Source organism: Dryobates pubescens, chromosome 8 (genome assembly GCF_014839835.1).
Source record: "Dryobates pubescens isolate bDryPub1 chromosome 8, bDryPub1.pri, whole genome shotgun sequence".
Taxonomy (NCBI): Eukaryota; Metazoa; Chordata; class Aves; order Piciformes; family Picidae; genus Dryobates; species Dryobates pubescens.
In genome coordinates this window covers 5,469,913-5,493,684 of record NC_071619.1, presented here as the reverse complement: position 1 = coordinate 5,493,684, position 23,772 = coordinate 5,469,913, and the positions used below count along the sequence as shown (strand labels likewise).

General features: G+C 42.8%; 1 protein-coding gene across 1 annotated transcript in view; it reads left to right on the top strand.

Annotated features, from left to right (window-relative positions):
* TRUB1 (TruB pseudouridine synthase family member 1) overlaps positions 1 to 23,772 on the top strand; it is a 36,447-nt gene that overhangs the window by 9,929 nt on the left and 2,746 nt on the right. The window contains exons 4-6 of the mRNA XM_054163875.1: positions 16,192 to 16,273; positions 21,987 to 22,059; positions 23,330 to 23,469. Of these exons, the coding sequence (XP_054019850.1) occupies positions 16,192 to 16,273; positions 21,987 to 22,059; positions 23,330 to 23,469 (295 nt within the window). The remainder of the gene's footprint in view (positions 1 to 16,191; positions 16,274 to 21,986; positions 22,060 to 23,329; positions 23,470 to 23,772) is intronic.

The window sequence follows — 23,772 nt, the reverse complement described above, 5'->3', positions numbered from 1 at the left end:
CTCTGTAGATGGGTGCTCTGGAAACACATGGATAAGCATGTGTAAGAAGCCAAAGGTTACAACAGCCCTGTGGCTGCATGAGATACTCCAAACTCAAGCCTTGACATAGCAACCTTGTTCATTGATGCTTTGGATTAGTTGTACTGAGTCTTGGTGAGTGCACTTCAGGTTGTAGATGTTACATCCGTAAACAAGTGCATATGCTCCCAAGAATAAATTACCAGTGATACTTGCTTCTTTGTAAGTAAAATCCAGTGAGTTTAGCCATTTATTTTAAATGAGAAGCTTAGGTGAAAATGACAGATGCAGAAATCAGTTAAGCTTTCCAAATTTCATCTTAGGGAAAGCCAGTAGTGTGCTCAGCAAGTTGCCAGTCTTTATAATGCATTTTATTCTGCTATTTTTCCCATTCTTTCCTGGTCTGAACATTTAAACTCTTCACAGGTGCTGAACTGATAGCTAGAGGTAGAATTTGATTGACAGTCTTCAGTTCAACTCAAAGACAAATAATTTGACAGAAGGGAATACAGCAAGGATAAAAGGACATGGCTGTAGAATCTGATCCAAAACTTCCTGTAGTTAGGTGGCAGTCTCTGCACTGACAGTAATGGGTTTGCATTTGGTTTATGGGACCAGATTTCAGAGTTTATAGGACCAGATTTGAGAGTTTATAGGACCAGATTTCAGAGACACCTGTGTTTTCAAACATGCAGGAAGCAGCTGGAGCTGGAAGTGTAAGCAGTTATCACCTGATATCTCCGTTCAAAGAACTTCTAAGTTAAAAAAGGCATTGGTATATGCTCAGGTAAATTAAGTCATCATAGCTAAATATGGGAAAACTGTTGATTTTAAAAAATATATGGCAGGTAAGAATCTCTTCAGCTGATGTTCACAGTGGAAATAGTGATGGCTGCAGTGGTTTCAACCTTTTTGGCAAAAGAGAGTACATGCAAGTTCCATGGTGACTTCAGTTTGAAGTCTCGTAGCCAGTAGGAATGTTATCTAGCTAAACGTTGTCCCTAGGTAGCTCAAGAAAGCTTGTAGCTGCTACTGAAGGGCAAGAAAGGGGAGCAAAGAGGAGAAATGGGCAGGGAGCAGTCCAATAAACTACCCTAGCTAGATCCATCAGCTTTCACCTGGCCTTCGATTGGTGTAGGTTGTGGGCACTTGCTCCAATGAGGCAAGCAAAAGTACAGTAGATCCGTACTGCTGCTGCCAGGGCTTGGGGGTTCTGATGTGGTCATCGTGAGCCTTCATTTGGAGTTTGTCTCTGCTTTCCTATTGTCTATTAATGCTTGAGTAAATTAGGAATACATTAATTTGAGAAGCTTAAGGAAGCTGAAGGGTCTCCCATGGATATCTGCTTATTTTTTTTTTGCCACACTGACAACAGCGGCTTGTATTGTAGTGAGACATCTGCTACACTACTGTATGCAGTAAGATTGAGTGTCTTTTTGGATCCCATGCCATGTGCTAGGAGTGTATACTCTTATTTCATCCTTTCTTACCGTTATGGATGCTGAATTGTGATGTTTTTCTTTTGTTCCTCTTATTACTGTAAAGCTTCAGATGAACCACCTGATCCTCTCCGGGTAGAATTTAGTGCTTGGTGGTAGGAATGTAGCTCATAAAGAAATAGTTTGGTCTGGCGTTGTTGGCAGCAGAGCTATGCTGAGTGGCCAGAACGTATGTTACTGCAATAAACTCCATATGGTGGCTCTGCCAGAGATTGGACTATTTCTGATTTATATCAGTACCCCCCCAACATTGTGTGAAACTTAGTCCTGAGTCTGTGTGGCAGCTCTGAACATTATCACTTGATTTGCAGCTCACGCACGTTGTACTCTCTCAGTGTAAATCCAGCTCTCCATTGGTGTGACCTCCATATGAATTAAACTCAAAACAAATAGAAATGTGCAGCCAAGGGCAATACCTACTTAATGTTCCAGATTTCTCATGGAATTCTTAACATTTATCCAGAACTAAAAATATGTGCAAGCTGGCTGAGGTTTTGTTTGTTTGCTTTGTTTTCTTTCAAATACTCCAAATGAGGGGAAGAAGCTGAATCCTTTTGTGTATGAAATTTAAATACTGATCATTTAATACATGTTCCATAGGAGAGTTGTTTCTCTTTCTTCTGGGATTTGGTCATGCTAGGACTTTTTGCACTGCATTATTATTTTTTTTTTTGAGAGAGAGAGAGAAATTGTTTTATTGTGTTTGCAAAATAGAAGCAGTAGAATGAGAAAATATTTCCTACATTCACCACTAAAATGAATGTAACGAGGGTGGACCAATTTTTGTTATGTTAAATTGTTCCTGAGCAACTCAGTCTTGGGGGTGACTAATCTGCCTCAAACACAATGTAGAAGTGATTTTTTTTTTTTGGGTGGGAAATGTGTTAGAAAATGCTAGTTAGCAGTTTCCAAAGCAATAATCCTGTTTTAAAACCTCTTATCTCCCAGAATGTGCTGCCTACATAAAAGTAATGAGGGAACTGATCAGGGACTTGTCAGAGAAGGGAAAAACCAAAGAGCCTTAAGCAAGGAAATTCTTCGTTATTCTAATAGTTTCCATTGGGAGGAGATGCCTTCCACCAGTTGTTATTTATATTTCTGTGGGATAAAACAGGGTAATTGAAATGTTCAGACTTCAATTCCGTGCTTAATTTTCGTATGTTTCAGGGAGCTAACAACTGGGTTCACCCTATGAGAATTTGAGTCATACTAGCGTGAATGAGGCCAGAACTTGGCCATCCATCAAACTGTGCTTGAAATTACTGCCTCTCAATGATCAGAAAGTGTGGGCATATTGGTTTTATCTCAGAATGCAACTTCTTGTCATGGTCCACACACAATCTGAACCCACAGATGCTCAGTGAATTGCCCAAGTAGTTCATGCTGGTTGCACAAGCTTGGAGAGGGACTAGTTAAAACAGAACATTTAATCTCAAAAGTTGTGGCTCCTCCAAAATGAAACACTATGCAAAAAGAATCACTGGGCAGTGTAAAACCCAAGCCCCAAATGATTAGAGGGCCTGACCTCAGTGCCAGGGAAAATTATGGAGCAGATTATCTTGGCAACAATAACTGCACAGCTGAAGGACGGCCAAGGGCTCAGGTCCAGCCAACATGGATTTAGGAAGGGCAGGTCCTGCCTCTCCAACCTGATCTCCTTCTATGATCAGGTGATCCGTCTGCTGGATGTGGGGAGGCCTGTGGGTGTGGTCTACCTGGACTTAAGCAAGGCCTTTGACACCGTCCCCCACAGTAGACTGCTGGCTAAGCTGTCAGCTTGTGGCTTGGACAGCAACACTCTGTGCTGGGTTAGGAACTGGCTGGAGGGCCGAGCCCAGAGAGTGGTGGTGAATGGTGCCACATCCAACTGGTGGCCAGTCACCAGTGGTGTCCCCCAGGGATCAGTGCTGGGCCCCATCCGCTTTAACATCTTCATTGATGATCTGGATGAGGGGGTTGAGTCAGTCATCCGCAGATTTGCAGATGACACCAAGTTGGGAGCAGATGTTGCTCAGTTAGAGGGCAGAAGGGCTCTGCAGAGGGACCTCGACTGACTGGACAGATGAGCAGAGTCCAACAGGATGGCATTCAACAAGTCCAAGTGCCGGGTGCTGCACTTTGGCCACAACAACCTCATGCAGAGCTACAGGCTGGGGTCAGAGTGGCTGGAGAGCTGCCAAACAGAGAGGAACCTGGGGGTGTTGATTGCTGGCTCATGTTTAGGTGGCTGTCAGTGTGCCCAGGTGGCCAAGAAGGCCAATGGCATCCTGGCCTGCATTAGGAATAGTGTGGCCAGCAGGAGCAGGGAAGTCATTGTGCCCCTGTACTCAGCACTGGTTAGGCCACACCTTGAGTCCTGTGTTCAGTTCTGGGCCCCTCAGTTTAAGAAGGTCATTGAGGCTCTTGAATATGTCCAGAGAAGGGCAACGAGGCTGGGGAAAGGCCTTGAGCACAAGCCCTATGAGGAGAGGCTGAGGGAGCTGGGATTGTTTAGCCTGGAGGAGGCTCAGGGGAGACCTCATTGCTCTCTACAACTACCTGAAGGGAGGTTGTAGCCAGGAGGGAGTTGGTCTCTTCTCCCAGGCAACCAGCACCAGAACAAGAGGACACAGTCTCAAGCTGTGCCAGGGGAAGTTTAGGCTCCAGATGAGGAGAAAGTTCTTCACGGAGAGAGTTGTTAGCCATTGGAATGTGCTGCCCTGGGAGGTGGTGGAGTCCCCATCCCTGGAGGTGTTCAAGAGGGGATTGGACATGGCACTTGGTGCTGTGGTCTCGTCATGAGGTCTGTGGCGTCTCGTTGGACTTGAGGATCTTTGAGGTCTCTTCCAACTTTGGTGATACTGTGATACTGTGAAAAAGAGGTAAAGATATGTCAGGTAACTGATATATAACAACTTTGATGTATTGCATTTGTTGAAATTTAACTTCTTATGAATACTGGAAGGAAAGTGAGTGCTAGTTCAGTGATGAGGTCCCAGAACTTGCCAGCCACACTTGTATCATATCAGAGAGGGCTTTCCTAAGTAGGAATTTTTTCAAGTCATGTAAGAGAGTTTCAGAGAGAGGCACTAAATTAGTTGATTCTGGGAGCAGAGATTTTATATTACAGAATTGTTTCTCTAGGGGGTTGGCACCAGATGCTGTGGAACAAAGTGTCCATAAAGGATATTGTTTCTTTGCCTCCTGAGATTATTTTATTGTCCTAAAAATTAAGCTTTAATTTTTATCCCTTAAGCTTTCAAAAATAAGGGTTGCTAGCTTTCTCCATGAAGTAATTCTTTTGAATTAAGTCTCCTTAGCTTCCATTTTTTGACAGTGAGTTCAATGAATTAATAATGCATTAAAAAGCACATCTAGTAGTTGTATAAGAAGCAGAACTAAGGAAGCTTTTTCTTGTGACTTTGTGTACAGCTTGTTAGACACCAAAGCCCCGTGTGGACTCTCCAGTATCCAGTAATACAGTGGTGCTCCCTCTGCAACGTTTTTCTTAGTGGAAGCTGCAGTAAATTTATTTCTTCTGTCTATTTGCAGGAGAAATATAAGAACTCTGCCTCTCTGAGACCTCTCTTCTGCCAGCATTTGTGTGTTTGCACATTAACATGCACACCATGGTGGTGTAAGAGCTATTTCTTTGGAACTCCTAATTTTCTTTTTGAAGAGTTTCACTGCAGGAATTTTGTTTTTTTTCCCCCCATGTGTTTCAAAAGCAGTTTATGCTGCAGTTCTTATAGCTGGGTTATAAGTGCAAGAAGACTGAGTAGACTTTTCCTTTTGAAGGACCCTCTTCGTGGTGTGTGCTCTTAACCTCAGAAATTTCTTTACAGTATCGCCAGCTGAGCTCTTTGCTTCATCTTGTTTTCTTTTGGAGCTGGTAAAATTAAACCAGTGCAATTTCTTTTTCATGTTCTGATGTTTTTCACGTCCTTTTTGAAGGGCAAGAGTTGTGGGTAGTAGTAATGCTTCTTATTAGACTAATTGGTTGTGGTAGTTTTAGACTATGCCTTTAAGATTTTTCACAGATCTTGAGCAGAAAAGTAGTAGAATGTAAATAAATCACTATTGGTTGGAAAAAGGAAAACAAAGATCATTCTGAACAGTTCCACTGGAGAGATATCTACCATGAGATTGGTTGTACCAAAACCAGTCATTCTGCCCCTGTACACCGCACTGGTTAGGCCGCACCTTGAATCCTGGTGTCCAGTTCTGGGCCCCTCAGTTCAGAAAGGATGTTGACTTGCTGGAAGGTGTCCAGAGAAGGGCAACAAAGTTGGGGAGGGGTTTGGAACACAAACCCTATGAGGAGAGGCTAAGGGAGCTGGGGTTGCTTAGCCTGGAGAAGAGGAGACTCAGGGGAGACCTTGCTCTCTACAACTACCGTAAGGGAGGTTGTAGACAGGCGGGGGCTGGTCTCTTCTCCCAGGCAACCAGCACCAGAACAAGAGGACACAGTCTCAAGCTGCACCAGGGGAGGTTCAGACTGGATGTTAGGAAGAAATTCTGCACAGAGAGAGTGATTGGCTATTGGAATGTGCTGCCCAGGGAGGTGGTGGAGTCACCATCACCGGAGGTGTTCAAGAGGAGACTTGATAGGGTCTCCTTGGTAGCATGGTTTAGTTGATTAGGTGGTGTTGAATGATAGGTTGGACTTGATGATCTTGAAGGTCTCTTCCAACCTGATTTATTCTATTCTATTCTAAACAATCTGCTCTTCTCTTCTTGCTTCTTTGCCCTGGAGAGATACTAACTTGATTCTGCTAGACCTTGGCTGCATCATTTTGGTTAAGTCTAACAGCAACTTTCTCTGCTTCTTTCTCCCTTTTGCACTGGGCAGGGGGGGCAAGGCAGAAAAGAAGAAGCTAGTAGCTTCTCCTTGTCAGAGACCAGAGGGATTATTGTGCTGTTTATTAACTGTAAATACCTGTAAATATTGTAAATCCTGTATATTTTGTACATATTCATTGCATTCCATTGTAGTTTGTTTGTAAATGCAGCTTTCATTTGTTTCCAGCTGGTCTGGTCTGGCAAAGTTAATGTTGGTGGGAAGATTTCAACCCACTATGTTGGTGTAGTCCGGAAAACCAGGTGTTTGGATATGCAAGCCCTTTCTCAGATCTAAACCAGAAGCCACAGACTTTAAGTGCATTTCAGGTTTGGTCAGAATTTATTTAAGCAGTACCTTATAGACCATTTCTGAAAGAAAAAGTAGTGCTTCTAGTGTACCAATGATCCGGTGTGGGCAAACTGTTTTCAGTAAGACCCGAGACTCATCCACATAGATAGCCTGCATTTTATTACCTGCTTTAGTAAAACAATTTATCTCCTGTGTGGGATAGCAAGGTTTTGATCCCAGCTGATCAGCCAAGCTTCCGGTCACAAGGCAAGGAGGACTTACTGCTTGATGAATGATTCCTCTGATCTCATCTTGCTCGTGTTCGTCTATGGTTTTAGTTGGGCTTTTGCTTCCTAATTGCAGTATTATTGTATCCAACTGTCTATATTTGTCTTGGAGGAAGCCAAGTGAAAGTGGTTTGTTTGCTCTTTACCTCTTTCCCTAGGAAATTTTTCATCTGCAACACCTTCTCATTTTTCATTCTGTGGTTCATACCCTTTTATATTCTCACACCTCTTTGTTGATGGTATCCCATCCACAATAACCAAGGGTCTGACTCAGTTTCTGTTTGTATTGAGATGGGAGAGGAAACAAAAAGAGTACAGTATGTTACCTGCTCATTTAAGCAAAATGGATTGCAGCTACACAAAATGCCATTATTTTGCCTCTGTTCAAGCCTAAAGAAATTATTGTTGCCTTACAGAGGAGGTAGGAGAGAGAAGGACAAGATGATAAGGTTATCTCCTAGGGGAGGAGAGAGCCTGGGATACTGTATATTGTGGCATGAGGAGGGGTTAGTGTGAGGCAATGTTATAGTATGCCATAAATCCAATATCTCTATTGAGCTCATGTGTTTCTTTCTGAACCCAGTGGAGTTATGAATTTTAGTTCCCAGGCTTGTTTTGAAAGGTGTTTTATATGTTTCCCTTGAGGAACAGAACTGGCAGATCAGAGATGGAGCGATTGTTTTATGAAAAATATTAACCCATTGGCAGATGGATGTGTTTCAGCCCTTGTAGACTGGCTGAATGAATTCTTGCTGACATGTAGTGGTTGCTTAATTTCACCCATTTAGTTACCATTTCATGTGTTAGATGCAGTATATCATATTCATTTAATATAGCTAAAGGACAGAGGAGCCTTGACATTTCTGTTGCCTGGTACGTGTCACATTATTGTGCAAACATTCAGAGGATACTTCCTTGTATGTTTGTACAATACAGTGCAAAGATGGCATGGCTATTAATAAAACTTGCCCTACTTATGTCTGTAGTCTGTAGCAGCTTTAGCACCCCTTTAATAGTTTGCTTTTTTTGACCGCTGCTGACACCTGAAAAAGTTTTCAGAGAACCAGAACTTTCTACTGTAATTCCACAATCCCTTCCCAGAGCAGAGTTTGAGAAACCCATCGTTGTTTGTGCCAACTTAGCATTGGTCTCCATCCCGTGTGCATTATTGTATGTTACTGGCAATGAATTTCTTATTCCCTGGTTGCCACAAGGTAGAATACAGAGTTAACCGGGTTGGAAAAGACCTTTGAGATCATCAAGTCCAACCTATCACCCAACACCATCTAATCAACTAAACCATAGAATCAAAAAGGTTGGAAAAGACCTCAAAGATCATCAAGTCCAACCTGTCACCCAAGACCTCATGACTACTAAACCATGGCACCAAGTGCCACGTCCAGTCCCCTCTTGAACGCCTCCAGGGATGGGGACTCCACCACCTCCCTGGGCAGCACATTCCAATGGCCAATCTCTGTGAAGAATGTCTTCCTCACATCCAGGCTAAACCTCCCCTGGCGCAGCTTGAGACTGTGTCCTCTTGTTCTGTGATGGGTTGCCTGGCTAGAGCTCAATGTCAGTGTCTGAAAGTATGGTTGTCCTCCTTATTTTGCTTTTATAAAAGGAAGGCTGGGAAAATGCATGAATGATGTTGGGTTTGATGTGTTTTGAGAATGTGTAGGAGTTAACCAAAACTTGAAGTGGTGTCTGTACAAAACAAGATGAACTGAGAGAATGTTAAACCAGTGAAGGATGCAGGAGCTGGGAAGGGCTGAATTGTAGCTGGATAAAATGGTGGTGCATGTGCCCCTTGGATGTTGCATGCTGTCAACATCTTTGATTACCTGCTACTGCAAATCATGTGATACATTCTTTAACCCATTTTTTCGGTAACAAATCCAAAGAAGAGCAGAGGCTGGTTTGAATATCTACTCTCTCTTGCCCTGCTAAGTGTCCCCAAAAGAAAACTGTAGAAGAAGAAGCTGTCAGATAGTATAGATAGACCCTTTCCTGCAGTGGTACTGTGTTAGTGTTAGTAAGCTGGCTTAGCATGCTTTGTATTTCTCAAGTCTTTTTTTATGCTCACCCCAGAGTCTAACCTATTAATAGCTCAGCTTCACACTCTATTAATATTCTCACTTTTTTTTTTTCTTTAAACTGTTCAAAATCTTGAGGAGACTGCACCTATTGTGCTGCAGAAGATCTTTCCTCCAAAAATGCAGAATATTTGGAGAGCATGCTTGACTGATTTTTTTCTGTGCTGCCATTCATGAGGTCAATGTCGCGTTCTTTCCTCTTGACCCTTCTGTAATTGTGTGTGTGTCTGTGCTACATGGGCAGTTCTTGCTTGCATTCATTAAAAATAAAAATCAAGGCTGTTTCTTAATGAAAATCACAGAGACAAAAAAAAAAGAAAAGAAGAAAGATGTTAACAGATTTAATCTAGCCATTCTCCATGGGTTTGGTAGCGGACCTAGTAATTACAAGGTGCTCTTAGTGCGCTGCCTTTTAGAATTCGCTGTGTCTTGGGCATAGCAGTGTCTTTCACAGTATCATAGTATCAGTCAGGGTTGGAAGGGACCACAAGGATCATCTAGTTCCAACCCCCCTGCCATGGGCAGGGACACCCCACACTAGATCAGGTTGGCCAGAGCCTCATCCAGCCTGGTCTTAAACACTTCCAGGGACGGGGCCTCAACCACCTCTCTGGGCAACCCATTCCAGGGCTTCACCACTTTCATGGTGAAGAACTTCTTCCTCACATCCAGCCTGAATCTCCCCACCTCCAGCTTCATTCCATTCCCCCTAGTCCTATCACTACCTGACATCCTGAGAAGTCCCTCCCCAGCCTTCTTGTAGGCCCCCTTCAGATACTGGAAGGCCACAATTAGGTCACCTCGGAGCCTTCTCTTCTCCAGACTGAAGAGCCCCAACTCCTTCAGTCTGTCCTCATAGGAGGAAGAGCTCCAGCCCTCTGATCATCCTCGTGGCCCTTCTCTGGACACATTCCAGCATGTCTATATCCCTCTTGTAATAGGGGCTCCAGAACTGGACGCAGTACTCCAGGTGGGGTGTCACCAGAGCTGAGTAGAGGGGGAGAATCACCTCCCTTGACCTGCTGGCCACACTTCTCCTGATGCAGCCCAGGATGTGATTGGCTTTCTGGGCTGCAAGTGCACACTGAGAGCTCATGTTGAGCTTCTCCTCCCCCAGCACCCCCAAGTTTCTCTCCTCAGGGCTGCTTTCCAGCCCGTCACTGCCCAGCCTGGATTTGTGCCTGGGATTGCCTCGACCCAGATGCAGGACCCCGCACTTGATCTTGTTGAACCTCATGAGGCTGGCTTGTGCTCACCTCTCCAGCCTGTCAAGGCCCCTCTGGATGGCATCCCTTCCCTCCAGTGTGTCTGCTGCACCACACAGCTTGGTGTCATCAGCAAACTTGCTGAGGGTGCACTCAATGCCACTGTCCATTGCACCCTCAAAGATGTTGACCAAGCCTGGTCCCAGGACTGATCCCTGAGGGACTCCGCTTGTCACTGGCCTCCACTGGGACATGGACCCACATGGGACTGAATTCACTTAAAGGCTTTCATACATTCATATATTCAGTTTTAACTGTGAATTTGTATGTACCTATAAAGTCTTACCCCACTGGAAAGAGCAGGTATTTCTGGGCAGAGGGTTATGAATTTCCTTTAAAGCTGGATAGAAGCTGAAGGGCATCTTTGGTTTGTTTGGTTTTTTTATAAGCTGTGGTGTTGGTGCTAAAAGACAGAATGAGGAGATGGTTAAAGAGTAGGTACTAAAGCTGAAGATGGAATTTAAGAGCCAACCTGAGACATTTTTGGGGAATGGGATAGGTTGCAACAGAGAGAAGTGTCAGAGAGGTTTGCAAAGCGACTGTGGGTTGTAAGCAGCTACTGTTGCACTTTATACAGCATCCCCTCTTGGATGCTCTCTGAGCCCATATTGCATTTATAAGTGATGTGTGGCCATGGTGTTATTTTGGGTGACCAAGTGTGCCTGTTACTGTAGGGATTGATCTCCCTCTCATCCCCTTTCCTGCCCTCCGTCTGACACTAAAATTTAAACTTGCCAGTTTTTAGCTGCCGCTTTAAAGCTTCTCTGCACTCCAGGTAAAGTATCGCTTGTGGGTTCCCCTGTTACAGGTGGTTCTAGTTCTTCACATTGAAAATCTTGTCACCCCATATGTTTGAACTTTTAAAATAAGCTGACATAAGAGGTCAGAAAACCCTGTTAATCCAAGAGTAAAGATCAGATAGTTCTTCAGCAATGACAGTACAATTACAGCATCTAGCAGTCTATAAATTTTAGTGCAGGCTTAGCACAAAGTCAGCTTTTTCTTTTGGGAGAAAGAATGAAGGGTAGAGAAGAGAAGTTGTAATGTTTGTATATATAAAGAGGACATGTTTTGTGCTTGATAATTTTGAACTTGCTCTATCATAAAATACTCCTCCCTCCTTCTGCAGTCTTTATTTTGCCTCTGTGCAACCTGCTTTTAAGAGATTAAGGCTCTGTGCTTTTAATATATTGGAATCTGCTTAGTGAGAGTGCTTTGTTTTGGAAAATAATTGAAACTATGGCAACCCTGAGGTTTGTTTTTTTTCCCAGCTTGTTTGTCTACCTCATGCACTCTTCTGGTTTGGTGAGTGATTAGCATACTGGAAACCACTGGTAGCTGCTAATGTTACACAAACAGCAAATAGAAGTTATGTAAATATTAAATCCAGGCCACCATAGTTTTGGTGTAGAACTCATTACACACAAACTGAATGTGACTCTAAAACTGAGAGGTTAAGGCCTCTTCACTCTCTCTGTGTCCTGTGTCTATAAAAATGGAAGTGCTCAAACCAAACACGAGGACTGGCTTTGGCTCTAGGGCACTGATTCTGATCTGTGCTTGCCTGCTGTGTGCTCACTCCGTTCTCCTTCAGGTTCTCAAAGCATTTGGTGTTGGGTTTTGTTTGTTTATTTGTTTTGCTTTGCTTTCCTGCGCTTGTAAGCTACAAGCAGACATGGGTTTACATGGATTGACTTTGTGGTGTTACTGAATATGGCTTCACTTGCCCAGCTCTCAGTCTCTTGCACATGGGACTGTAGCCTTTATTTATTTATTTTCCTTTTATACTTCTGTGTTCAGTTGTTGCTGTGATTAGAAAATGGGTCATCCTTGGATGAACTCTTTTGAACTGCCTCTTCCAGAGACATGCTTGCCTGGGAAATTCTTGCAGGGAGCCATCTGAAAATCTTCCTGACAGCTACTAGTGACCTTTTTTTCATAATGACTTGTGTTTCTGTCTAGCTCTTCCAAGGTGTTGCTTCTCCATGTTTGAAAAAGCTTTTAAAACATGCTGTCATTTAAGATTTCAAGTCTCTGGCTTCTTTCCAAATAAAACTTTGATGTATTAACAGTTAAAACTGGGAAGCTCCATTCCATGGTCTGCCTGGCATTTGTACTGATAAGTGGGGCAGACATGCCTGGCAGTCAGCCCAGGGGCTTCAGGCTCTAGGAGCTCCCCCCGGCTGGGCTGTGCACCTAGTAGCTATGTTGGCTGTACAGTCCCTCAAATGGGAGGGGATTCTTCTTCCTTTTCCTCTTCTTCCTCCCTTCACAGTTAGATCTGTATACTGGTAAAGTCTTGCCTTTTTCTTTCTCTTTTTGTGGGTATACTTGCCCGTTCCATGTTCATATAAGGATTTCTCTGAAACTGGATGTGAAATAAAGAAGCCAAGTGATAGCTATTCTCTTTCTAAAACATTGCTGTAAACATCATATGGTTTATTGTTTGGGAGAATTTTGACTGTGCCCTGTGGTTGTGACTCTGAAATGAAATTCCTCTGTTCAGGATCTGTCAGATCTATTAAAGGGTTTATAAAGTCTTTCTTTATGGGTTCCTGTAATCTCGTTCTTTCTCCGGTCCTGGCATGTTTCTTTCTAGTCACAGGTATGGTAGAAAGCGTATTACTGCCAAAGCACTTGGCTGTCTTTCTGGTCTTGTTGAAGTTGCATCCACCCATCCCCCAGTCTGTGTGGCAGACTTTCCACATTATCAGTGACAGAGTGCAGTGGTTTGTTGCTGTAAGGCATCTTCTTGAGGCTGACTCCACACTAGCACAAATGAAAGAGGTGCTTATGCCTGAAGGCTTCTGACCGCTGTGCTGCTTTTTTGTTTCAGTTGCCATGATCCTGAGAAAAATGGTTTTCTAGAAGGCTGAGAGATGTAGCAATTCCCTATTGCAGTTTTGGCAAGGTCTGGGTGCCCTCAGAGTGTATACAGTGGTGAGGCTCCACCTTGGGACCGTGTTGACCACCATTAGAAGCTGGAATTAATGTGTGATGCTGCAGTGCTTGCAAGTTGTGACTGGGAATGCTTGATCTTGGCTTCTAATGCACTACACTTGCATGCTGTGGAATCCTGTAGGAAAGCTGAGGTTCTGCTTTTAATCTTTAAATGGTTTGGGTCCTGGTCTCTTAAGACAAGTAGAGGGCAAGGATGTAGGAGCTATTGATTGGCAGTGTGTTCTCTGATGAGCTGCCAATAGAAGAATGTTTCCCATCACGGTCCACACTTGTGAGCCTTTTCCACTGCCTGCTACACCTACTGCCTTGCTTTTTTGGTTTCAGGTTGAGTGGGCTGAAGCAGCGTGGTTATGAGCAGTTGCTGTCTGTGTTCCTGCAGTGATTTGTAATCTGAGAGTGCAGGAAGAGTGCCCCTAGATGTATTTTATAAAACTGGAAGTAGTAAATGATTGCCAAGACAGGTGAGAAAAGGTCACCAAAGACTTATTAAATGACTCAGAATCCATTGGGTGCTTCTGGGGGCAGTGTGAGTTAGTGTCTAAAGAGAGTTATCACTGAGTTTTGACACAAAATAAGAGGAACAATAGATAAGTCTGGACTCTCCTGTTCTTTTCTACAAGCTGCAGGTCCTGCACACTAACAAAGGGGATGTAAACCCTATTAAGTGGCTAGTAAGAATTATGATATATAATTGTAGATACTCAAGGGCACTCCAGACACTGATCATAAACCAAATATAACTCTTAATTCCCTGACCTGTTACAGCCTTCTTTGTGTTTTAATGCATTGCTGTCTTGAGTCTTTTGTGACTTTAAAGGCTTCTGTAAGGAACAGGCATTAGTGAGTAATTTTTAAGGATGCTCATTTTACATATTGGGTGGCCTTTTGCAGGAAGTCAAGTATTGAATTTTGGACCACTTTGTGCATACAGTTTCTAGTTACATATAAACAGATTACACTCTTTATGTTCCTGGTAGGTCAAATAAAACTATGTTTAACAGACAGGGTGAAGTGATAGCCAAGCCAGAATTAAGAGGAAGAAAGTGATTCGAAGTGAAGTAGTATCAGTACTTTGATTTGGAAACATCTGGAGATTGTGTGTTTTTCTGAACAGCTGAAATATTTATCATTCTAGAATGATGAAGGTCTACTCACATGTTTTATTAACCTCTGGAGTAGTTGTTTAATAGTGTCTCCTTTCTAGCTATGCTATTAAACGTTAAGAATTCAATCATTAAGTGTCTCAGAAAGCAGACAATGTTGGTAGTCATCAAATCAGATACTGTAAAGTTTATTTTACTATTTGTTGTGGAGCAGCCTTCATCCATTCTTCCTCTCATTTCCATGCATTCCAGAAGTATGCAAGCTCCAAGAATTTTGATTTTTAAGGTGTCTTAAGTTTGCAGAGTTATCAGGGGATTCAGACATCTGCAGTATTTAGGACAAAAGCAGCCTTCGTGCAGTAAGCAAAGAATACAGTTATTATATTGAAGTCTGCACTCCCCTGCCTTTTGTCTGACTATTGCTGCTGCTGCTTCCAGTTTGTGGCAGTTGCTTGCAGAAGTACATTGAAGTGGCAGGTTGTCAAGTGGAACAAAATCAAGGCATGTCTTCCTGGTCTCATTTTGTAGGTGTGATTTGTAAGCCCACACTAGTATTGCCTGAGCGTGTTTCTACTTCACAAGTACACGAGAAAGGTTATATTGCATCAAAGAGTAAAATTGTTAGTGCCTGTGCCTGTTTGTATGCATTCCTGTAGAATCTGGTCAGCCAGCTTCTAGAAGATACACCCTTTAATGACTTGCTTCAAATATGTGTTAGCTCCCTTGGGAGTAAGAGCATTGAAACCTTCCTGAGAATTAGCTGTGTGGAACACCTTAATTTTTCTGTTCCAGGCTATGTAAATGCTTTACTTTGACGGCCCCTGGACTTAACATAGTGTTGAGGAAAATGGAATGGGATAGGCAGCGGGTCAAACCACGAGGAGTGATGCCTGAAGTAATTTCCAAACTTGACCCAAACTTGTGTTACAGAGTGAGTCTTTGTATGTTGGCAGCCACATGAAAAGATGTGAGCCAGTGGGTTCATGGGAAGCCTTCTGGCAACCCTAGCAGATTCTGCCACATGCCTGCAGCCTGGCAGTACTCAGGGTGAAAACATGCAACACAAGGACATCAGGTGAAATGCAGCAAGGACAAGAGCTACTGGCCTGGGAGCATCCTTCTTGCAAGCTGCAAACACATACACACTGAAAAATTCTTTAGAGAAGAACCCTGAAAATGGAAATATATTCCTGAAATGGAAATATTTGGAGAATCCATGACAAGCAGAGATGTCAGTCGATAGCCTTGCACTTCATGTACTGGTCACGAGGTCCTTACCACATTCCAGAGGTTCCAAAGCCCTGCTGTAGGCTATTGAGTATCACTACTTTTCATGGCAGAACTGTGTAATACGTTGCTTTGGGAGCTGTATGCTTTGCTTTCAGAAGTAGAGGTCTTTGTGGGGTTCTGTGTTTGGTTGTTTTTGTTTCAAGTTGTGAAGGAACTGAAAAGTTGTGAGAGGTGCTCCGTGTACCTTACTTCAACAGTGACATGTAACACCCCACAAAAACTTCAGTTTTACCACCCTATTACTTCTTTATGGTATTGCTGTATTTATAGTAAACATTAGATTCCATCTTGCTGCATCCTGGGATTTCTAAAACTCCATAGGGTTTTGGAAACCCTAGGCATATGTAGTGCAGGATTTAATGTTTGTTTAGTTCAGTGTCTTTTCATCTTTAGTTTTGCTCAGCCATAGAGTTGCTGGATTGATTATTCATATAGTATTCCTTCTGTCCTGATTTGAAGTACTTGGTAATTACAGTGTATGTATAAAAAAAAAAACAGGGAAAGAGCCTGAACAAAAGAACCTTGAAGACCTGACTGACTAATCTCTCCTTTTCCTTCCCAGAAGTACACTGCCATTGGACTGCTGGGCAAAGCTACTGATACATTAGATGCTACAGGAAAAGTAACTGAAGAAAAACCTTATGGTAAGCATAAATGTATCTGCAGACTTGATGTAATTTGAAGGCTAAAATGGCCTCTGTCATAGAAGAGAGGAAGAAATGTTTGTTTAAATGTGAACTCAAGCTAAGATTATCTCATCTTCAACTTCAGTGCTCGTGTAATTCAGACCAGCTTCATACAATTATGTCCAGTGCAAGTGTTCGTTTATGTTGGACAAAACAAGCCAGGCATTAGATTAGGCAGGAGAAAATAGAATTGGGCAGGACTGTGTCATTTTAAATCTTTGACAGGCTGACAAATGGCATGCTGTGTCCAGTAAATTTGTCCTCTTTCAGTGTGCAGTCCCATGAATAACACCCTTCAAGGCCAGTGGAGGAATAAAGTGCTTAGATCCTCCCTCTAGGATGCCCCTTAGACTGCAGACTGCTTGATGTAAAATGAGAATGGCATAAACTACTTTCTACATGTGTTCACCTACCAAATCTCGCTCTTGCTTGCATTCTGTGTCCTAGCAGCTTTAATAAATGAACTTTTCTGACCCGCAGTTTAAGGCTTTGGAACAAATCCTGACTGTATCTTTGTTGGGGTGGACATTCCACAATACCCAGTGCATCTTAGAAACAATGGTGTGTCTCTGGTTAGTTTTACAAATATATTTGCCATTAGTTATTTCACAACCCGGGGAAGAAAGAAAGAACTAAAAACAAAGAAGTACCTGGTTGCTTGGCAACTCTGCAGGTCCCACACTGTTTGTGGTACCTGGTAATAGGTACAAGAAGTAAATTATCTTTTTTATTTATTTATTTTTTAACAACATGATGAAAAAAGTAGCCTGGATTCCACCTCTCACCCCAATCTCTTTCTTCTGCATTTTTTTCATTTGGCACAAGGCAGGCAAGTGTGAATTTCTTGCCCACATTAACCTTATGGGGCATTCTAAATAGTGTTATTTGTTAGGTAATGTTCAGAGATGTTGGAGTGTTTGCTTTTGCTTCAGGACCAAGTTCTAAGTCTTCCTCTAAGCTTCTGAAGGGCTGAGAATCCACAGGGTGTCAGAGCTGCTGTCACTTCATCATGGTCAGAGAAAACGCTTTCTTGGGTTTCACATCATCGAATCAATCAGGGTTGGAAGGGACCACAAGGATCATCTAGTTCCAACCCCCCTGCCATGGGCAGGGACACCTCACCCTAGATCAGGCTGGCCAGAGCCTCATCCAGCCTGGTCTTAAACACCTACAGGGATGGGGCCTCAACCACCTCCCTGGACAACCCATTCCAGGGCTTCTGACTCATCTAACTGAGCAAATGGAATGTCGCGGTTCTGCTGCACTGAGTAGTGTTCACCGCAGATACATATAAACTATGAAATACCACTTTAAGTAGGTGCAACTCCTGTGGTCAATTAATTAAAATCTGTTCCTTGAGCACTGGTTTTGCTTTTTTGTTTTGTTTCCTGCAGGCAGAATGTAGAATGTTATTTGCACGAACATTTCTTTTACTGCAGCTCTTGTTACAGTAGTTCCCACCGCTGCACTGCCTCCTCTGTTATGGTGGGTTAGCTTTCTGGTAAACTGGGGGTTGGGAACTGATTTGGGTTAAAAATAGGCCCTTTTTTGAGTTGCTTGTCTTTTCAAACTTAAATGAGTTGCATGATCCACTCCATGCAGTCTCCTGAACAGCGTGTTGGCATTAGTGGGGCACTGCAGTTTGGGTGCTGGACAAAGTTCCCTCTTGCTGAAACTGACGGCTGAAATAAACACTTCTGAAACTGGTGTCAGTTGCTTTCTGTGTTGGTGCAAATCAGTCAGATTGGAATTTTTCAGAACAAGCAGACATCATGCATACTACTCCTTTTTCTCCATGCTACCTACACAGTTTGTATTTCCTTCCTTCTCCCTCTTCTAACAAAGCAGGTATTTCTCATCTTTTCCAGTGTCTTCTCCAAAGCAGCTTGGTTTTCTGCAGGATTATCTGGGTGGTCCATCATCTCTAATCCCTAACACTAATTGGTACTCCAAGAACAGGCAAACCAGGTATTTGAGCTGAATTACAGCTTTTCTTTGAAACCTACAAGGATTCTGGGAGAAGCAGTGCATCTGCTAGGGACTACAAATCCTGCATGACCAGCAGCAATCCAGGACTGGACCTTAGTGCAGACACAGTGCACTAAACCAGCTTGCATTACATATGAAACTCTTCTTGAATGACTTCACTGGACTCCTAGAGGAAAGTGCTTGCAGAAAGTTGCCTGCTGTATGAACTATAAGAGTGTTACATTTTAGTCCTCAGTGTCCCTAGACAGCAGTTCAGGAGGCAAACTGTGGTGTATTCCATGTAGTCTCAGTGAAAGGATGCACTGAAGAAAGCTCCTTGGGTTTAAGGAGCTCTTTCCTCCCTCCTGAAATTCTCCTAGTTTTTTGTTTGTTCTTTATCAGACAATGAGTTTGCATTTCCATGTGAAATTACATTTCATACGGCTCCCAGGCTATCAGCTGCTGAACTGGGAAGCAAGTAAGCATTTAGTGTTCCTCTGATGTTTTCTTGAGCACATTAATGTTTGTAGCCCTTTTTTAATGTTTGTAGCTGTGCACAGGAATGTGCATTCTGAAACCCACTTCCTCCCAGCTGACTACAGACTATATCCAGACATGGAGTACAGAGTTCATGAGGAGTTTTTGCAGGTCTCTGCTGATTATTCTGAAATATATATTTAATAGAACTACCTGAATGGTTTGGGAAAACTATTCTTTTCAGTATTCTGCTTGTCTGTAAATCATTTATGCTGGGCCAGATAGAGTTAAGGTTAAAGCTCTGTTGAGCTGTCATGGGTAGCTCTTGTGTTCTGTTTTGGTGCAGTTTGACAACAAGCACAGGACAGTATCACCCTTCAGTGAAGGCTTCCTGAGGTTGTGGCACAAATTGGCAGCTTTTGTTTTGGTAACTTTGATTAACTTCATTTCTGATTCTAGCAAGTGAATCAATCAACAATCAACAGTGTTCAGGAGCAAAACTGTTCATAAACATTTTCCTACTGCAAGCCAATAGGCTTGTTTTCAATGTTTTCAGAAGCCTTGGAGACCTTAGTTTTGGGTGCTGTGGGATGCTGATAGAACTTTCCATTGGAAGACACATCACCTGTGCAGAGATCACATAACTCCACTGTAGGCCTAAGGGCTTAGGAAGGAATGTGGAAAATGGTGTTGAATTGAATGTATTCTAAACTGTGTGCTTACAGAGCAGTTAAAACCGTTTTGCTCTAAGCTAAGGCTGTTTGTAACTCTTGGGGTCTGGATGCAGTTAATCTCCTGGGCCAAATTGTGACAGTCCTCACTGGAATCACTGTGAAACAGAGTAGCAGCTGCCATGCCCCTCCCCAAACTGCAGTTGTAAATCCATCCTCTAACAAAAACTTGTGCTCTGTGGTGTAACATATGAGGATGTTTGGTAATTCCCATAGGGATATTGGGAGGAGCAGGCTCACTCTGGCTGGCAAGGGCAGCTAGGATCTGTGACAGATGTGTCCTGGAGAAACATCTCTCAACCCAGGGAATTCAAATGGGGAAAGGAAGTGTTGAGATTTGAAGCTTGTGTTTCACGTTTGGTAGAGGGTTGACTCCAAATGCTTCCCTAAACTTGCTGACCAGGCAAGATGTTAACCTCGTAAACCCAAGCCCATGGTCAGATGAGGGAGGCTTGGTGGGGTAGGGTCTAAAAGCAGCTGGTTCTGTCCAGCAGGACTGCATTTCCCTCCCCTATGGGAGCTGAAAAGTTGTGAAGGAGCTGAAAAGTTGTGAAGGAGCTGGTTCTTCAGTGTGGGCTCTGTGCCCTGCAAGAGCCGTGACTCCAATCTGATGCCTGGCACAAATACACAGTTTACACATAGTGAAACTGTTTGTTTGGGATCAGATTAATAGAGCATTCCTTTATGACTGAGAGCTGAGTGAAAGCTCTACCAGCTTGTATGTTGTTCCAGGAAACAGCAAGAATCCAAACCAGTCCAGCACAAAGCCTGAAAAATGCTTGAAAAAAAAGCAGCATGTTTTTAGGTTTTCAGAACATAATACTCGCCAGCTTGTGCCATGAAGACAAATGTGGTTTATTCTAGATCATAGCAAACTCATCTGTAAATATTTACTTTAACACACCACACAGCTTTGTTTGTTAATGGCTTAATGCATCATTCCTCACCTGGGAATTCTTCTTTTTTTTTTTTTTTTCCAGAGGCAGAGATTGCCTATAGTGTGTGTGATTTCCTCAGAGGCTGTAGATGTAACCTCTCAATCAGGGGAATATGAGATCAGAGCAGGAACTCAACTCTGGTGTCTCATTAAATTCCCTAGCCACAAATGCAGTTCATGAGGTGAAAATTCAAAGAGAAGCCCAAGTGACACTGATGCTTAGATCTTAAAGACTAAATTCTAGCCTGAAGCAATCTGGGGTTCACCACAAGACTGACAGGATCACCAGCATAGAATTGGGTCATCCTAACTGTCCACCGTGTAGGCTGAACTAGAGTAATACAAAGAGAAAATTGAAGTAACCATGTAAGAAGCCCTTCAGAAGAAGATGCAGACTTGCTGCATAACTTTATTGGTTTTGCCTTGTATTCTGATGTACAGCAGCCTTTCAGCAATCCCTGACTGACTTGTGCCTCTCGACTTCTTGAGGCAGCTGCTGGGGCCTAGGGACAGCATCTGCTCTTGAGGCTGCAAAGTGTGCTTGGCTAAAGTGAGATACCACATTGCCATCTTCCAAAGCTGCTGTAGAAAGAAATTCTTTTTATCCTTACAGCATCAAATACATCTGTTTTGTAAAGTTTGCAAGTAGAAGTCTGTTCCAAAACAGAAGATTCAATAAAGAACATTTGGCTGGTTTGTGTTTCAGGATGCTGTTGACTTAGCAGGGTGACACTAATTGGGTATAACTTAAGAGAAACAGGATTAGTCAAGTAGTCAGTAGATTCTAGTCAGTAGAAATGCACTGAAGTGCACTGTGGTTACAGATACTATGTTTGAACGCTCTGAACAAATTAGGGATGAATGTCAACTCTATTGAGGAGTATTTCAAAGGAGCAGTGCAATCAGCTACTTGGGTTATAGCCTTCTTATAAAAGTGGGACAGATCTGTATGTGCATTCTTGAAAGAGAGTAGATTGCCTAAAGCAGCTATCTTTCTTTTTACAGGATCTCTTCAATAAAATTGCCTTTCTTAATACATATCAATACCCTGCTGTGCATTTGCAGGTTAGTTGTTTGATACAGACATTTGATGTGTTGTTCCAGATGCAGTCTTTCCCTTGACTAGGGGAAAAAAAACCCACAAAGCTTTTGTTCTCTAATAATCTGTTCTATTTTTCCTCACAGTTAGGTATTCTTAAAGAGAAGTTGCCAAGGTTAGATGAGCATTTTATTCCTTTTATTTTTTTTTTTAACAAAAAAATAGGGTAGGACAAATTTTGTAGTTTTTGTAGAATTTGGAGCCCTGTCTGTATTGGGATTTCTGCCCTTCTGAAAGCCACCAGACTGTCTTAATCACCTTGGACAGTTTGTTCCACTCTTTTCATAGTAATTCCCACTCCCACCTACATTCTGGGTTTTATCTCTTGTGGTGTTTTCCACACAATCTGCATTAAGAGGAGGGGGAACGCTCCCTTGTAACTGTTTGCAGAACATGCTTGATGCCATTACTGCCATGTGAACAATCAGTGTTAAGGTCCTTACTGTTTTCTTTCTACAGACCAGATAACAAAAGGAGACCTTGAAAATGTGCTGCAGAAGTTCACAGGGGACATAATGCAGGTTCCTCCACTGTAAGTTCTGCAATGCTGAGATGCTCTTGGCAGTTGTGTTCAGCTGATGGGACTTGCCAACAGAAGTCGGTTCTCTCAGAAATAAAAGGACACATTTTGGCAGGAGGATAGAGGCAAGGCAGGCTTAGGAGCTTGGCATTTGCAACTGCAGGTCATGTCCATCCACCACAAATGGTAACCTGGAGTATGTTTTTTTTAATGGTTAATGTCCTAAACAGCTTTGCAGGGTGTGGTGGTACCCACTCCTCCAATTAGAAAGCAAAGCTTTAAGTCTTTAATTTTAGTTGTGGGGTAAGAGGATGCTTTCTGACATCTGTGTGGAAGTGCCTTCAATTAATTTTGTGGAAACTTAAAGAGTATGAATGAGTGATTAGTGACTGAGCTTCCATAGCTTAGCAAATTTCTTCTAGTCAGGTGAGCCATAGTAGCTGGCAGTGTGGAAGCACTTACCTTGTGACAGATGGCTTTCATGGTGATTTAAGCTAACTGTGCTTTCCTTTGCATTTGCCATGGGTCGGTTACTCCACTTCCACTGTGAGCACTGTAGGGTCAGGTCAGTCATTCAGGAGGTGTTCTGCTTCATGTGACCTGCTTCAGATTGCACTGTGCTAAATTGAGCAAGATCTTTTTGTTATTATTTGTCTATGCTCATCTTTCTGGCAAGCCCAAAGTTGGAGAATTGGGTAAAGTTTCATGTAATCAGTGAAATCATTATTACTGTTAATTCTATAGTACTTCCCTAAACAGCCTAGAGCAAGGCTCCATAACATGGCAGTTGCTCTTCAGGGAAGAGTTGGTGATCCTGAGGGTCTTTTCCACCTTGAATGTTTCTGTGATTCTGTGAAAGGTCCAAGGCAGAATTACAGTTACTTGCCTGAGCGCCTTCCAGTGCTCAGCTCAACATTAGCATCCTGACACTTTTGAGAGGCAGTATGTTAGGGGCAGCTGGAAGTGTTGTGTCCCTTTGTAAAAACCCTTTGTATCATAAACTACAAACTGAGTGATGAAAGTCTTTTAAATCCATACAGAATGAGATAAGCAGAAGACCATCTCTTGTTTTCCAGTTTACATAGCTGCTGGTGAATGAGATGATTCTGTGTCCAAGAGATTTCCGAAGCTGATTTTGTTGGAGTGTTTTTTTGTGAGCACTTGAAGAGGATTAGGAGGGTAAAATGCCTGCTGCTGTAGTATGATATTAACAGGATCTGTAGGATGGATACTTGTTTTCTTGCAACCGTATGACACACATTTTCATGCTCTGTCTGATCAGCTATTCAGCTTTGAAGAAGGATGGAGAAAGGCTATCAACTCTGATGAAGAGAGGAGAAGCAGTCGAGGCCAAGCCTGCTCGGCCAGTAAAAGTGTACAGTCTCTCTCTCCAGCAGTTCCAGCCACCACTGTTCACACTGGGTAAAGGCCAGAGCTTACTACATAGAGGGATGTTCCCAGCTTGTTACTGCTTATTTATGCTCAGAATGGGGGGAAAAAATATAGTGAAATGGGTTTCATTTCTCTCAGCTACTTGTTTTGGTGTGAGCCCACGTGCAGAGGCTTTTGCTCTGCAGTAAAAGCACCGCATTCTGGTTTTAAGTTAAGCTGCTTAAATGTAATCTTTCTGTAAGGGAAAATTCTGAGAGGCTGGTCAGGGGATTATTTGCATCTGTCCATGATTTTGCAACATCCAGCTCATTCCTTTCTCAGATCTGCTTGTTT